This window comes from Enhydra lutris, unplaced genomic scaffold (genome assembly GCF_002288905.1).
Source record: "Enhydra lutris kenyoni isolate GAN:26980312 unplaced genomic scaffold, ASM228890v2 scaffoldscaffold7, whole genome shotgun sequence".
In the NCBI taxonomy this organism is placed as follows: Eukaryota; Metazoa; Chordata; class Mammalia; order Carnivora; family Mustelidae; genus Enhydra; species Enhydra lutris.
In genome coordinates, this window is record NW_019154091.1 from 9650428 (window position 1) to 9665073 (window position 14646).

At 48.0% G+C, this 14646-nt stretch overlaps 1 protein-coding gene across 1 annotated transcript in view; it reads right to left on the minus strand.

Annotated features, from left to right (window-relative positions):
• The window catches only part of LOC111142060 (plexin C1), a 143467-nt gene that overhangs the window by 19984 nt on the left and 108837 nt on the right, over positions 1 to 14646 (minus strand). Inside the window, exons 22-23 of the mRNA XM_022495004.1 lie at positions 4922 to 5099; positions 2603 to 2706 (exon numbers count right to left, since the gene is read on the minus strand). Coding sequence (XP_022350712.1) covers positions 2603 to 2706; positions 4922 to 5099 — 282 coding nt within the window. The remainder of the gene's footprint in view (positions 1 to 2602; positions 2707 to 4921; positions 5100 to 14646) is intronic.

A 14646-nucleotide genomic window follows, 5' to 3' on the forward strand; every position in this document is an offset into this window, starting at 1 on the left:
AAGCTCTCTGAGTTTATTTGCCTTACGGCTTAGCTTTTTAAACATAAGGAGAATCCTTTAAGCCCTTGTGTCCTAGTCTTGTCATTTATTACCACCATGTGGCAATGCTAGGGTATGAAGCCAATAAATCATTTGGACGGTTAGTGACTACAGGCCGGATTAATTTCATTATCATCCTTAAGCAGATAGGTGTCTAGCGCGGCCGATGTCTCCAGTGAAGACTGATGTCCTATCTCTCCTGACAGCCTTCCCCTGGCCTTCCAGACAGCTATGGTGGCTCTTCCCTTTCCCTGCTGGAGAGTCTTGTCCTGCCTTCCCCCCGGCCCCAAACCCTTCCTTTGTGGCCCACCTTGTGCCCTGCGGTTGCTAGGGGACGCCAAGAAGCCTATCCGGGGTGCCCCACCCCGCACAGCTGAGAAGGCAAGCACCCTAGTCAAGAACATCAAAGGAGGGCGTCGGTGGCGGGGTTCCTTCCAGACTGGCCAGACACACACTCGCTACTCAGACGCAGGGAAGGAAGGAGATGGCTCCCAGGCTTCAACACTGAACTTCAAACTGAAGCCATACTAAGCCCGTCTCTAAGGACTTCCACTCGCAGGGCAGCAGCCCCGACCCTAACCTCCTCCTCTCCATTAAAACAGCACCCCCCCCCACCCGAGCAGTGTGTCTCGCAGTGCTGCGCGTCGCAGGAAAGTCCCCTGGGGAGTTTCACGAACTCCACCGGCCAAGAGCTCTTGGCAAGAGGACACCAGGGTTGGCAAGTCCGAGCGGCAGGAGGTCGAGTCCGGAAGCAAGTTGTTGCTCCGTAGCTCTCTCTGCCAGGTGCTCTCCAGCAAAGGCTCTGGGGACAGCACCCAGCCAGGGGTCACCCCAAGCAGCTCTTCCCAAGCTGGCTCTGAGAACCACTCAGCCGGAGAGCCCCAGGGAGAGGGGTCCTCAGTCCTCTGCTCTCTCAGGAACAGTCTCTTCTTCCTCCCGGGGGAGGGGGCAGCCCGCAGGCTCCACAGGCCTTGCTGTGCCAACCACGTGTTCCTGTGACTTCGAAAGACAGGAGGCGCCGACTTTCTGGGAAGCTGCTCCTGCCCTCCTCTACCGCCGGAAGAGCACCTGCGTCGGGGCCTCGGCTCACCGCCGTCCCTGAGCGCCATCTTGACCCTCTGTCACCCAGAAACTCTCCATCCCCTGCCCATCTCTGAGTCCCTCTGCTCGTCTCCATCTCAACAGCCACTACGTCATCAATCCTCACCTAAAATTCTTCTAGCGGCAGCTTCCAAGGGCCCCGGTTACCAGGTTTGTACCTCCTACCCATGTTCCACACACAGCCACAGGCATTTCTGAGACAAATCCCTCAAGATCCTCCAATGGCTTCTTTGGGGACAAAAATCAAATTCCTGAAGAAGCTGACAGAGCCGCACAATATGTCCCCCTCCCCCCACCCATGGCCTCCCTCCCCACTTCTCTGCCTTCTGCCTTAACAGGCTGTGGTGAACCCTGGGGCCCAATTATCTTGGTCCAAATCTTGGCTCCGCCAGTGGCTAGCTGCTGGTAAACCTCCCTGTGCCTCAGTGTACCCATCTGTAAAGAGGGTTAATAACAGCCCCCACCTCAGAGGTCTGCTATATAAAGGATGGAGTAAGCAAAAAGGAGGGGCAGGGCGGAGGACAGCGTCTGGCAGGGTGAGGCTTCCATCACATTGGCTGCTGTTGGCTCTCATGGCCACCCTCACACCTCTAGAGTTTTAGAGAGTTGACCAGTCTTCTTGTGGAAGAACTGTGGGGTATGCGGGCGCCCCATCCCAGCCTGGTTAAGTCCTCCTCTCCCTTCAGGTCTCTACTGAGTCATAGCTTCCCTCCAGGAAGCTTTATCTGATGCTCCAAGCCACAGCCCCATCTCACTGTACATGTTGCCTCCTTCCTTGTCTCCGTCCCCTCTTCTCCCCTCCCTGAGGCGGCAGGCTCCTTGAAGTCAGGAACCTGGTCTCTGTTCCTCTTGCTGTAAGCCCAGCACTCGGCACAGAGCCGATAGTCCACAAAGACCTGGGTAATGTGGCTGAATGACTCCCACAGTCCCAGCATGTTCAGGAACTTTCCTTGCCTCCTTTCTCTTTTTCTAGGTAGGCTTCTCTGGCACACAGCTCTCTGAGAGGGCACGTGCACCCCATACCCACTTTGGCACTCAGCCAGCACGTGGGTCATGGGCCCCAGGAGGTTATGACTGAGTACTGTAAACAAACAAGAAATGTAGAACTTCCTCTTGTGGGGGGGAAAAAGGACACTACACAAAGGTTACAAGGTTCTGTGAACACTGTGGACAGCCGTGAAGCGATGTTTCCCGCCCAAACTGCAGGATGGAGAGCGATCCGTCAAGAGAAAATCGACGGCCTCCCAGAGGAGGACGCCGGGGGAACCACAGGCCACGACAGACGGGGGTTCCTGGGCGCTTCCGAATGAGCACCGAAGAATGCAATCAGCAAACTGTGCCAGAAAATGATGGGAGTTGTGTAATTTTTTAAAAAAGAATTTCCATGGTATCACCTGGAGATGATCTAATCGAGTCAGGACGGGGCCCGGGAAAGACGTCGGGGGCTCAGCCCCGCTCTTACCTCGTAGTGGCCGATGGTATTTAGCTTGGTTATTCCATCTTCGAGAATCACAGATGAACTATCAATATCCAGCAGTTCTTTCTGTCGTGTTCCCACTTGTAGCTCTGGGAAGGAAAAAAAAAAGTATATTTTGTTCTCCTCTGACATTATAGTGAGAAAGTTTAAATAATCCTCCGTAATAACAGTAGCAATTATTATTTATGGATACAGCTTAAATAAAGTAGTTAATATTAGTTTGAAGGTTTGGTGATATCTCAGCCAGACAGGGAGCCCGAGTTTTGTTTTGTTTTTGTTTTGTGTTTAGGGCTTTGACTTTTAAGACTATGTTTCCCTGAAGCTTATACTCTGAGGCTAAGCCTGGAAGTAAAGCCAATGAAAACAAAATAATGTATCCTGAGAGAGATGAAGCTCTGCATAAAATTCTAACACCAAATTTGTATGTTCCCAAGCAGGTGCGTTGGGACCAGTCTCCTGTCCGTCCCTGCATGGGGGGGCACTGGTGGGCTAACACCCCAAGCCACGGGCCTCAAGCTCTTTCATGGAGGTTGCCAACTTGTGCCCTAGGGCCAGAATGTGGCCCACTGATGAGTATTTTCTTTTGTGAACCTTCACAGTGTTTCACTTATTACTAATGTCAATTCAACACCAACAGTCAAAGATCAGGAGATAGCTCATAAAAATTCAGACCGAGTTCTCTTTAAAAAAAAATGGGATCATCTGCTAACACTGACCTCCACAGACCTACATGAGGGTAAGTGGGACCTGCCCCCTTAGACACGGTGTCCTCCGCCAATGAAGGTGGGTCGCATTTCCTGGTGTCCTAGGTGGGCCAACACCCCTTATTTATGACAGTGGCTGCCCCTCTGGGCCTCTGAGTTTGTGAGCCTCTGCTAGAGGCCGTCCCACCACAGCTGCTCTGGGATCGGATTCTAGTACAACTGTAAGGCTGGCTCTGAAGGTTCACCTTAGTTTCCCCAGGCCAGCCCGGGAGGTGGCCTGCAAGATCATCATGGGAGCGGAAGCCTGGCAGGGCTGGGAGGCTGTGCCTCCACTTCCCATCAGGCTACAACGTGAAGCTTCTAGTTGACTTGCTCTGCTCCCTGCCTTGCCCTATCAGGAGGAACTGGTGGGCTCAGGGCATGGCGAGAGGGTGCTGCCGCGGACTCCTCGGTGGCAGGACTGAGGCCGCCAGGCTGTCCTCCCTGTGGCTGTCAGCTCCCCACACCCAGCTCCTGGCGGCCAGAACCACACACTGGCCAGAGGGAGGCTGCCGCAAGAGGTTGATGCTTCTGGACAGTTGACCACAGTCTCCCATCTGGGTCTGCCTCTTTGACCCCACTGCTAACCAGGTGAGCTACAGTGGCCTTCAAGGACCCGACAGGCCACCCACAGGACACAGAAGAGAGGCAGAGGAGAGGGGCCTCGGCGGCCCTTCCTCTGAAGCCGCGTCACACACCTGCCACACATCTGCGCGGCTCCTTGCACCTGCCAGGCCCCGCCCCCTGGCTGCTCTAAATGGCCGTTTGGTGGGAGGTTTGGCTTTGGAGGGCCAGGAGGGACGACTTCAGTTGCCTGCCTCATCGAGGCTAGAGCCGTACCTCGAGGGGAGATGAACCTGGTTACGCTGTCACCAATGTGGTTTTACTCTTCTTTCCTGTCCCATTATCTGCTATAAAATCGCACGGCGGTCTCTGGGGAGGGCCGCGGGGAGCTCAACTTTAAAACGCTGATGAACATTTGAGTGAAGCGGAGCCCTGTGAGCTCGCTCATGCGTCCGCTCGCCTCCGAAGTGTACAGCTAGAGCCCGAGAAAGAATTCGCAGCAGACGCTGCTCCGGGCTGGGGGCAGGACGCAGACCACGCTTGATGTAGGATGCGATTAGCAGCGAGGAAGATGACCTTTCCAGGGCGCGGGAGTTCACACCAGTGTCTGAGCCACCCGCTAATGACACGCTCGGTATCACAACAAACACATCAAATGCCAGTGCGAAACGCAACACAGAGAGAGGGCGCGGGGTTCCCGCCTTTTTGTACTTCCCGATGCAAGGTGAATCCATTCCGTCTCGGGGCGAGCAATCTCATGAATCTGATTTACAAACATAATATTTTCTTAAAAACCAGCGTCTTTGAAGGATAATGCTTCCTAGGAGGACTCATGCTGCTTGTGGGGGAGCCGTGCGGGCTCCGGGCCCCCAGATGTGCCCGCTGGGAGCGGCCTGGGTAAGCTTCCATTGCGGGCCGTGGGCAGGGAGGAAGGGGGAGACAGTGGGAGAGACATGCACCCGGGGGGTGGGGCAAAATAACTCCCTCATTGCCTTACCGAGGCCAATTTCATTCAGCTGAAGTCCATAAGGAGAGCCATTTTTGCTTAGGAAAGCCTGGAAGATCTTTTCTTTGGCTTGGCCTATGGTGTCACAATCAAGAACATTGACTGAAATGTTCCGACAGACATCTGCACTCTCATTTTCCGGGATCTTTTCAAAGACAACGTTTAATGCCTGCAAGAACACACACAGGTTTCCCAGTCTATTAGATAATTGCAATCTGAAAGGCATTCATAAAAGACACAAACCTTGGCGAGTCCTACTAATACCTCTGACAGCACATTAGCAAACACTGTGTCGCATTATACTAGTTTAATCTTTTCCCCATAATCCATCTTTTCAGGGATAATGGAAAGGAAAACAGAAAAGTGAAAACTCTCATTACAGAGCGAGCATTGAATAAATATATCCGAGAGTAAAACATATACACCCATAAATATTCTAGAAGTCGTGACTTCTAATTTCATCCTCACCCTCCAAAAAAAAAAAAAGGAAGATGTTCCACAGTAGATGAGGGCAGGCTGGTGATTGTTTTTATTAACAGGACTACAGAGTCCCAGAAGTGAAGTTCCAGGTGACAAGAAAGGTCAGGAGGTCCCCATATTGATCCTGCTGGAGGAGGTCACTTTTCAATGTGCGCATTAATGACAAGAACATTTATCTCCCCCTTCACTTGGACATCCTCAGTCAGCTTCCCGAGTCCTCATTAAACCCCCCTGAGGCCCCCACCCAGTACTACTAGTCTCACAGGCTTTATTTTACATTTCAACGCCCGTTACTTAACGTTTCCTCAGTTAACGCTCTCCCGGTGTATCAAACCCTCAGCATGGGACACATGGGGGACAGAAGGCCTTGGTGAACATGTGAAAACACAGAACTAGGGAGCCTTTCAGGTTTACTTTGAGAACACACTCACACACCTAACACAACCAAGTTTACCTACTACAGCTCCTCAGGGGGCTGGGGGGGATCCCATTCAGAGAAAGGCTAGGAGTGTTCCTGTAATTAGCATAGCACACAGTTTGTCTGAAGGCACCTTGGAGATGGCAGAATCGAGGGTCTGGTGTGAAATACCCAGTCATTTAACGTTTTTGAACCTGGCTGCCGTGATGGAATGTGAGATGATTACTGGAAATGTTAAAAAAAAAATGAAAACACAATTAAGGGGAAATTGGGGATCCTTAGGGTTCCCTCAACTTTCAAATGGGTATAGTAACACTGCGGGCCTTCTAATGTTGTGACAGAGATTAAATGAGATGGTGCCTGTCACACGCTTGGCACAGGGACGGGCTGCTGGGACGGGCTGGATACTGATGCTGCGGATGGCCATGACAGCAGTGAGCGACGGTTTAGTGTAACTTCTCGGAACACGTACTACGGCTAGTGTCGTGTGCCACCACAAGGAGACACAGAGAGCCCGCTGAAGCCTAGCAGCCAGGGCTCAGACTCCACGCTCTGTGTCCAGCAGGGCAAGGGACGTGTTGCCTGTGAACAGTGGAACCACCCGCTCTGGGGACAGATCCCTCGGTTTTCTCTGCTACCCAGTGGGAGTCACAACAGCAACTGCCCCGGGCTCTGCGACTGGCAACTGAATTAACCGCAGGGCACAGAGCATGGGGTCTGGCTGGCAACCCTTGGGAAATGCGATGACAGAAGGACCACGGTCGTGGAGAGGGGATGGCAAACCCTGGGAGGGTGTCAGAGGCGTGTCTTCTTGTCAGGGGCTTTGCAACTTGCTTCTACACTCCTACTGACAATTACACACAGTAAACTTTGGTCCAGTCCCAACTACACGATAAACACTCTGAGGTTGTGGGGTCTGAACTCTGCAGACCCACGGGACAGGACGGAAGGCAGGGTGTGTTGGCAGGAGGCCAAGGGCTGGGAGGACCATCTAGAAGGAATCAGGGAGGCCACCCCTATGCCAGAGTCCTCTCCCTTGCCTTCCTGGTTCAGCACATTGATTGACATCTGCCAACTTTAATTCTAGACACACTTCTTTTAATCGTCCCAACATCCTAGTTAGGGGGCTGTGTTCTTATTATCCCCATTTTTTTTTTTTTAAAGTAGGCTCCAAGCCCAGTGCGGGGCTTGAACTCACGACCCTGAGATCAAGACCTGAACTGAGATCAAGAATTAGCTTAACTGACTGAGCTTAACTGACTGAGCTTAACTGACTGAGCCACCTGCCCACCCCCAACCCCCACCGACTTTTTATTTTTTTTATTTTTTATTTTTTAAAGATTTTATTTATTTATTTGACAGAGAGAGAGATCACAAGTAGGCAGAGAGTCAGGCAGAGGGAGAAAGAGAGAAGCAGGCTCCCCGCTGAGCAAAGAGCCTGATGCGGGGCTCGATCCCAGGACACTGAGATCATGACCTGAGCTGAAGGCAGCAGCTTAATCCACTGAGCCACCCAGGCGCCCCCCCCCCCCACCGACTTTTTAAAGTAACATTATCCCCACTTTTGAGTGAGGAAGTGGAGGCACAGAGGGGTCAAATAACATGCGCCGGGGACACAGCTCGTAAGTGGCAGAGCGAGGAGTGGGCACTGTGAACCATTCAGTGATGGGGTGTTCCCACACCCAGCCCTCTCTCAGCCCTGCTCCCACTCATAGCCTGGGAACCCTGGGCCTCTGGGACAAGCTGGAAGCAAAGTCCTGAGCGAGACGCCCGCCACAAACGGGGCTTCTAGAGGTGGAAACACGGGTCCTGCCCTCACAGTCCAAGTAGACCTGCCCCTGTCTCCCCACATCTCTGCATGCTGCTGTAGCACCAGGGAACGAGGGTGGTTACGTTGTTTCACGGGTCTTCCAAAGATAAAGACAACTGGAAAGCCACTCTTAATCAGAGCTCCAGCAATCTTAGCTTGTTTAATAGTTTTATAGGTATTTGTGAAATAACACTGTGACTACCTAAAGGGCACTATTGTCTTTAACAAAAACACCCCTTTAGAGGCAATAAATGTTCTACTTAAAAACATAACCAAAAGGAGAAAAAAAATTCTTAACTGGATATATATAAAATAATGTAAATCTGCCACTACCTCCATAGCTAGATGGGTGGGAGAAAGGTAAAATGGGATTTGAGAGAGGCCACAGGGAATTCAGAGAGTCAATTCAGACACAAATTGATTTTTTTATGCTGTGAACCTTAGTTCCAACAGCAATTTCCTAAAGCCTTACCTGGTGTCAGGGGCTCCCCGAGTGGGTCCCACCTTTTCACACCACCCCCACCCCCCGGGTTCAGGGAGTGCACACTGGGCTCTGATTCCCACTGGGGAAGATCCCCCCATGGAAGTCCCATCTCTCCCCTTACAAACCTGTTTGGCCAGAATCTTCCCTGTGCCCTACTCGGTGTTAGGGGTGGGGTATAGGAGGGACCTTAAGACATAGTCCTTGTTTTTGGATAATTCACAGTGTGTTTGACAAACTACAGCATCACCTTTGAAACCGTATTTAGCCACTAGGTGCAAGGGCGTCCCCCTCAGTCAGTGTTGGTAGAAAATTTGAGAAGGGAGGCCAGGAGGGCTGAGAGCTCTGAGCACAGGCATCAGACCATCTGGATTATCCCCTTATGCTACTTAACTGTGGGAGTGTGGGTAAGTCATCTAATTTCTCTGAGCCTTAACACTCTCTTCCTTCCTACCTTTCTTTCTTTCTTTCTTTTCTTTTCTTTTTTCTTACTTTTTCTTTTCTTTTCTTTTCCTTTCCTTCCTTCCTTCTGTACCCACTGTGGGGCTCGAACTCACAACCCCAAGATAGAGTCACATGCTGTATCAACTGAGCCAGCCAGGCATGCCAACACTCTCACTGTTTCTATTTAAAAGGAGTGACAAGACCACCAAATAATGACATAATAATAGCAAATTAAGGAGTGCTTCCTGGGTGCCAAATACTGTTAAAAAGTATGTCTGTGTATTTGTATTTAAGAATCTCGGAAACCTTATCTCATAGATTCTATTATTCTCATTTTACAGGTGACAAACTGAGGCACAGAGAAGTTAAGGAAATTGCACAAGATCACCTAGCAAGAAAATGGTAGAAGCAGGGACTTAAGCTTCATGTTCTTAAAACTTTGGTGATCCTGCCTTTCAAAATATGAAAATGTTTTGTAAACTAAGCATGGACCAAATCTATAGGATGGCAATTGGTCTTCAGTACCCACAAAAGACTACAGTGCTTGAAAATCTATGTTGGTCTTTTCTCCAGAAATCTGTCCACGAATAGCTCTGGCTTTCCCTATTTTTTGGCATAAATGTATCAACAAAGCTGGGACAACAGATACAGTTAGTGGTATATGGTTGTTTAACCCAGTTTTGGCCAATGAGATAGAAAGGGAAAGAGTTTCTACTCCAACAGAAGGGAACTGTAGTATTTGGAGCTGTGGCAGCTATTTTGTGATTAGGTGGGAGGCCAAAGAGGAGCACAGAGATGGTGACCCAGATGATTTGTCCCTAGGATACAAGGGTTGTTCAACATTCATAAATCAATCAATGTGACAGAACAAATTAATAAGAGAAGAGAGAAGAACCACATGGTCCTCTTAATTGATGCAGAAAAAGCATTTGACAAAATATAGCATCCGTTCCTGATTAAAACTCTTCAAAGTATAGGGGTACAGGGAACATTCCTCAAACTCATAAAATCTATCTATGAAAAACCCACAGTGAATATCATTCTCAATGGGGAAAAACTGAGAGCCTTCCCTTTGAGATCAGGAACACAACAAGGATGTCCACTCTCACCACTGTTGTTCAATATAGTACTAGAAGTCCTAGCAACAGCAATCAGACAACAAAAAGAAATAAAAGGTATTCAAATTGGCAAAGAAGAAATAAACTCTCTCTCTTCGTAGATGACATGATACTTTACATGGAAAACCCTAAAGACTTCACCCCCAAACTACTAGAACTCATACAGCAATTCAGTAATGTGGCAGGATACAAAATCAATGCACAGAAATCCGTTGCTTTCTTATACACTAACAATGAAAATATAGAAAGGGAAATTAGAGAATCGATTCCATTTACTATAGCACCAAGAACAATAAGATACCTTGGAATAATCCTAACCAAAGAGGTAAATGATCTGTACTCAAAGAACTACAGAACACTCGTGAAAGAAATTGAAGAAGACACAAAAAGGTGGGAAAACATTCCATGCTCATGGATTGGAAGAATAAACATTGTTAAAATGTCTATACTGCCCAGAGCAATGTATACTTTCAATGCCATCCCAATCGAAATTCCATTGGCATTCTTCAAAGTGCTGGAACAAACAATCCTAAAATTTGTATGGAACCAAAAATGACCCCGAATCGCTAAGGAAAGGTTCAAAAAGAAAAACAAAGCTGGGGCATCACGTTACCTGATTTCAAGCTTTACTACAAAGCTGTGATCATCAAGACAGGATGGTACTGGCACAAAAACAGACACACAGACCAGTGGAACAGAGTAGAAAGTCCAGATATGGACCCTCAACTCTATGGTTAAATAATCTTTGACAAAGCAGGAAAAAATATCCAATGGAAGAAAGACAGTCTCTTCAATAAACAGTGCTGGGAAAACTGGACAACTATGTAGAGAAGAATGAAACTTGACCATTCTCTCACATCGTACACAAAGCTAAACTCAAAATTGATGAAAGATCTCAACGTGAGGCAGGAATCTATCAAAATCTTAGAGGTGAACATAAGCAGTAACCTCTTTGACATTGGCCACAGCAACGTCTTTCACAACACGTCTCCAAAGGCAAAGGAAACAAAAGCAAAATGAATTTTTGGGACTTTATCAAGATAAAAAGCTTCTGTACAGCAAAGGAAATAGTCAACAAAACAAAGAGGCAACCAACAGAATGGGAGAAGATATGAGAAATGACACTACAAAGGGCTGATATCCAAGATCTATAAAGAACTCCTCAAACTCAACACCCAAAAAACAGATAATAATGTCAAAAAATGGGCAGAAGACATGAACAGACAATTCTCCGAAGAAGACATACAAATGGCTAAACAGACACAGGAAAAAGTGTTCATCATCACTAGCCATCAGGGAGATTCAAATCAAAACTACATTGAGATACCACCTTATACCAGTTAGAATGGCCAAAATCAACCAGACAGTAAACAACAAGTGTTGGAGAGGATGTGGAGAAAGGGGAACCCTCTTACACTGTTGGTGCAGCCACTTTGGAAAATAGGGTGGAGATTCCTTAAAAAATTAAAAATTGAGTTACCCTATGACCCTGCAATTACACTACTGGGTGTTTACCCCAAAGATACAGATGTAGTGAAAAGAAGGGCCATCTGTACCCCAGTGTTCATAGCAGTAATGTCCACAGTTGCCAAACTGTGGGAAGAGCCAAGATGCCCTTCAACAGATGAATGGATAAAGAAGATGTGGTCCATATATACAATGGAGTATTATGTCTCTATCAGAAAGGATGAATACCCAACTTCTGTACCAACGTGGACAGGACTGGAGGAGATTATGCTGAGTGAAATAAATCAAGGAGAGAAAGTCAATTATATGGTTTCATTTACTTGTGGAGCATAAGGAATAACATGGAGGACATTGGGAGAAGGAAAGGAAAAGTGAACTGGGGGAAATCAGAGGGGGAGATGAAACATGAGAGACTGTGGACTCTGAGAAACAAACTGAGGGTTTTTAAGAGGAGGGGAGTGGGGGTTTGGGTGACCTGGTGGTGGGTACTAAGGAGGGCACATATTGCATGGAACACTGGGTATGGTGCATAAACAATAAATCTTGGAACACTGGAAAAAAAAAAAAGATGTTTCTTAAAAAAGGAAAAAGAAAAAACAAGAAAGAAAAAGAAAAAAAAATGGTGACCCACATGAGCGGATGGACCAGCCTTGGGCTGCTCACCTCCTAACTTTCTGCACTGGAATGCAATTCCCATTATTCTGGTTTTTCTCTTACTTACAGCTGAATGTACCCAAACTGACAGAGCTCACTGTTGATGCTGAGGTAGCTAAATTCACTCACTAACACCCAGCTACTTGGCTCACCTATTGTGAACAAGGCATTGCAGAATATACAAAATAGAAACCTAGCAGTGATCCTGACTGGGAAGTATTTGAAGACTGACAGAAAAACTGTGGAATGTATACAAAGAATTCTAATACCGGGTAGAAAATACTAGGTATAGGTAGAGTGCTTAAGGGGTTCAGAGAGAATTACCTCTAGCTTAGAGGAGGTTTTTCAAAGGGAGAGAAATCAGGGAAGACTGCATGGAAGAAGAAACATTTGAATTGGGTCTGGAAAGGAACTGCACAAGCAGCAGTACACAAGGAGGCCTCTGGACCATGACACACCTGGCTTCAGTTCTAGCTAGACTGGTGAATAGCAAGCTTCAATCCTCTATTCGGGCTACTAGGTCAAAAAAAAACCAACAAACCCCATTTCCTTTGAGTAGAGCAGAGGGTGGAGGACTTGAAGAACCGTGCTTGCCCTTTCAAAATCACCATCTGCCATCTGAGCGTTTCCATTATTATTTATGGAAACAAAAGCTGAAAAAAACACTGTTTTAGGTTTCTAATAATCACAGCGCTCACATACAGCATGCTGAGCACTTAACCATTACTAGGAGTTGTCCCACACGCTGTGCTAATTCATTTACTCCTGCTCTGTGCATTGAAGAATTGCTCGGTGAAGTGGACACTATCATTAGCCTCACTTGACAGGTGAAGAAACGGACAGAAAGAGGCTCAGAAATGTGTCCAAGGTCACAGAGCTGCTGACCATCACTAGGCTATGTCCACCCTCTTAACTGCAAACCCCAAAGGCCAGTCAAGGTGATAAACGTCCAGTGGCAGTCCAGGTGGGCCTGGGTTCTCGATAAATGCTCTCAGAGAAGGCAGGCTAGATGCAGACAGCCTCAAAGAGGAGGCTCGGCCTCCCTGGCTTGGCTTGGCCTGGAACCCCGTGGAAAGCACTCAGTCTGGAGGACCCTGTGGGCTGGTGTGAGTACCACCCACAGACATTTTTCTGGAGCTCACACTCAGCCAGAGGAAAGAGGATCTTTCCCAGCCTCTACTGCAGCTGGGCATGGCCATGTGACTGCACGCTGGCCAATGGGATTAAGAGGATGTGTCCTGTGGTGGCCTCTGGGAAGCTTCCTTACAAGACAGCTGGTGACCATCTGTCCCCTTTTCTACAGCCCTACTTATGTCCTGCTGTCTGGAATGTGGAAGAAGGCTGTGTGGGGGGTGAGCGAGCACTTAAGACCGTGAGGTGGCCTGAGGACCAGAGAAGGGTATTTGGAAGACGCATGGCCCAGAACCCAGAAAAGGACCAAATGGGAAGGACCTGGTTCTTCTGTAAGTGGGTCACAAACCAGCCCATGTAGGTAGGTCATTGTTCAGATTCATCACTGTGGTCTCCTGTTCACACCTGTCCGGTGGGATGTTGTGTGCCGCAGACTGTAAACACAGATTACGGGTAACGTTTCTAACAGTAACATGAGGTTTTAATGACAGTGGATTCAGCTGATCAACTCCCTGTATCACCCATCGCCAATAAATCAGTGACCAGGAAGAAGGGTGAGAGGACATTGTGCTTAGCAGACCTTACAGCAGACAACAAAAACTGCTCAGACAAGAAAAACTATCATAAATAAATGATGAGAACTCCTCTGAGGTGTGATGGCCGGCCATCTCACATAAATTAGTTTCTAACCTCATAATAAGCCTACAAGTTTAGGTTTTCTGATCACCTGTTTATAGTGGAAGAAACAGGTTTAGAGAGGTTTGGTGACTTGCCCAAAGTCACTAACAGCCCGTCATTAAAGTGGTTGAGCTCCGCTTCACACCCAACACAGTCAGACTCTAAACCCCCGCCTCTCAGCACTAAGCTATGCAGCAGCTAGACGGACAAGAACATTCGGGGTTCACTAGCAGCTCTGCCCACCATTTCTTCACACAACTTGGTGGGTTAAGGTAACAAGGAGAAAAAAAAACAGAAATAGAAATAGAAAAAATAAGGCTGGGTGGGGAGCTGGTGGGATGAATCAAAGGCAGGGGAAGAGGCATTTCCTCCTACTTCTTGCACACTTCGGTGGGGAGAGGCTGACCCAGCTACCTTATTAATTCCTCAACCACAGGCTTGGCTCGAAAGGGCAGGACTGTTGCTGCATCCTTTCTGTAATGCCTTATAATACCTAGAAAGTAATTTAAAAAAAAAATTTATTACAAGCCAGCCACTTTATCACAAGAGGTCTTAGGTCAATAATTGCTTTCATTAAATAAAACCTATAAAATATATTTTTTTCTAATTTTATTTGAGAGCCAAATGAAGGTCAAGAGAAAAGTCTGGGGGTACCTGGGTGGCTTAGTCAGTGAAGTGTCTCCCTTGGCTCAGGGGTCATGATCCCAGGGTCCTGGGATCAAGCTCTGCTGAGCCGGGAGCCTGCTTCCCCCCTCCCTCTGCCTCTCTGCGCCTGTTGCCCCCCCCACCCCCGCTTGTGCTCTCTTGCTCTCTGTCAAATAAATAAATAAAATCTTTTAAAAAAAAAGAGAGAGAGAGAGAAAGAGAGAGAGATCTGGTTCTTATACCAACTGGATTTAGAGGGGTTTGGGGTGAGAAAGAACATGCTTCCAGAGGTTCAGTAGAAGTAGCCTGAGCCCAGAGTTACAAGTGCAAGTCCCAGAAGCTTCTGAGCTGAGGTTTTCCTTAAGCCGGAGTAGGCAGCCCTGGGACGGC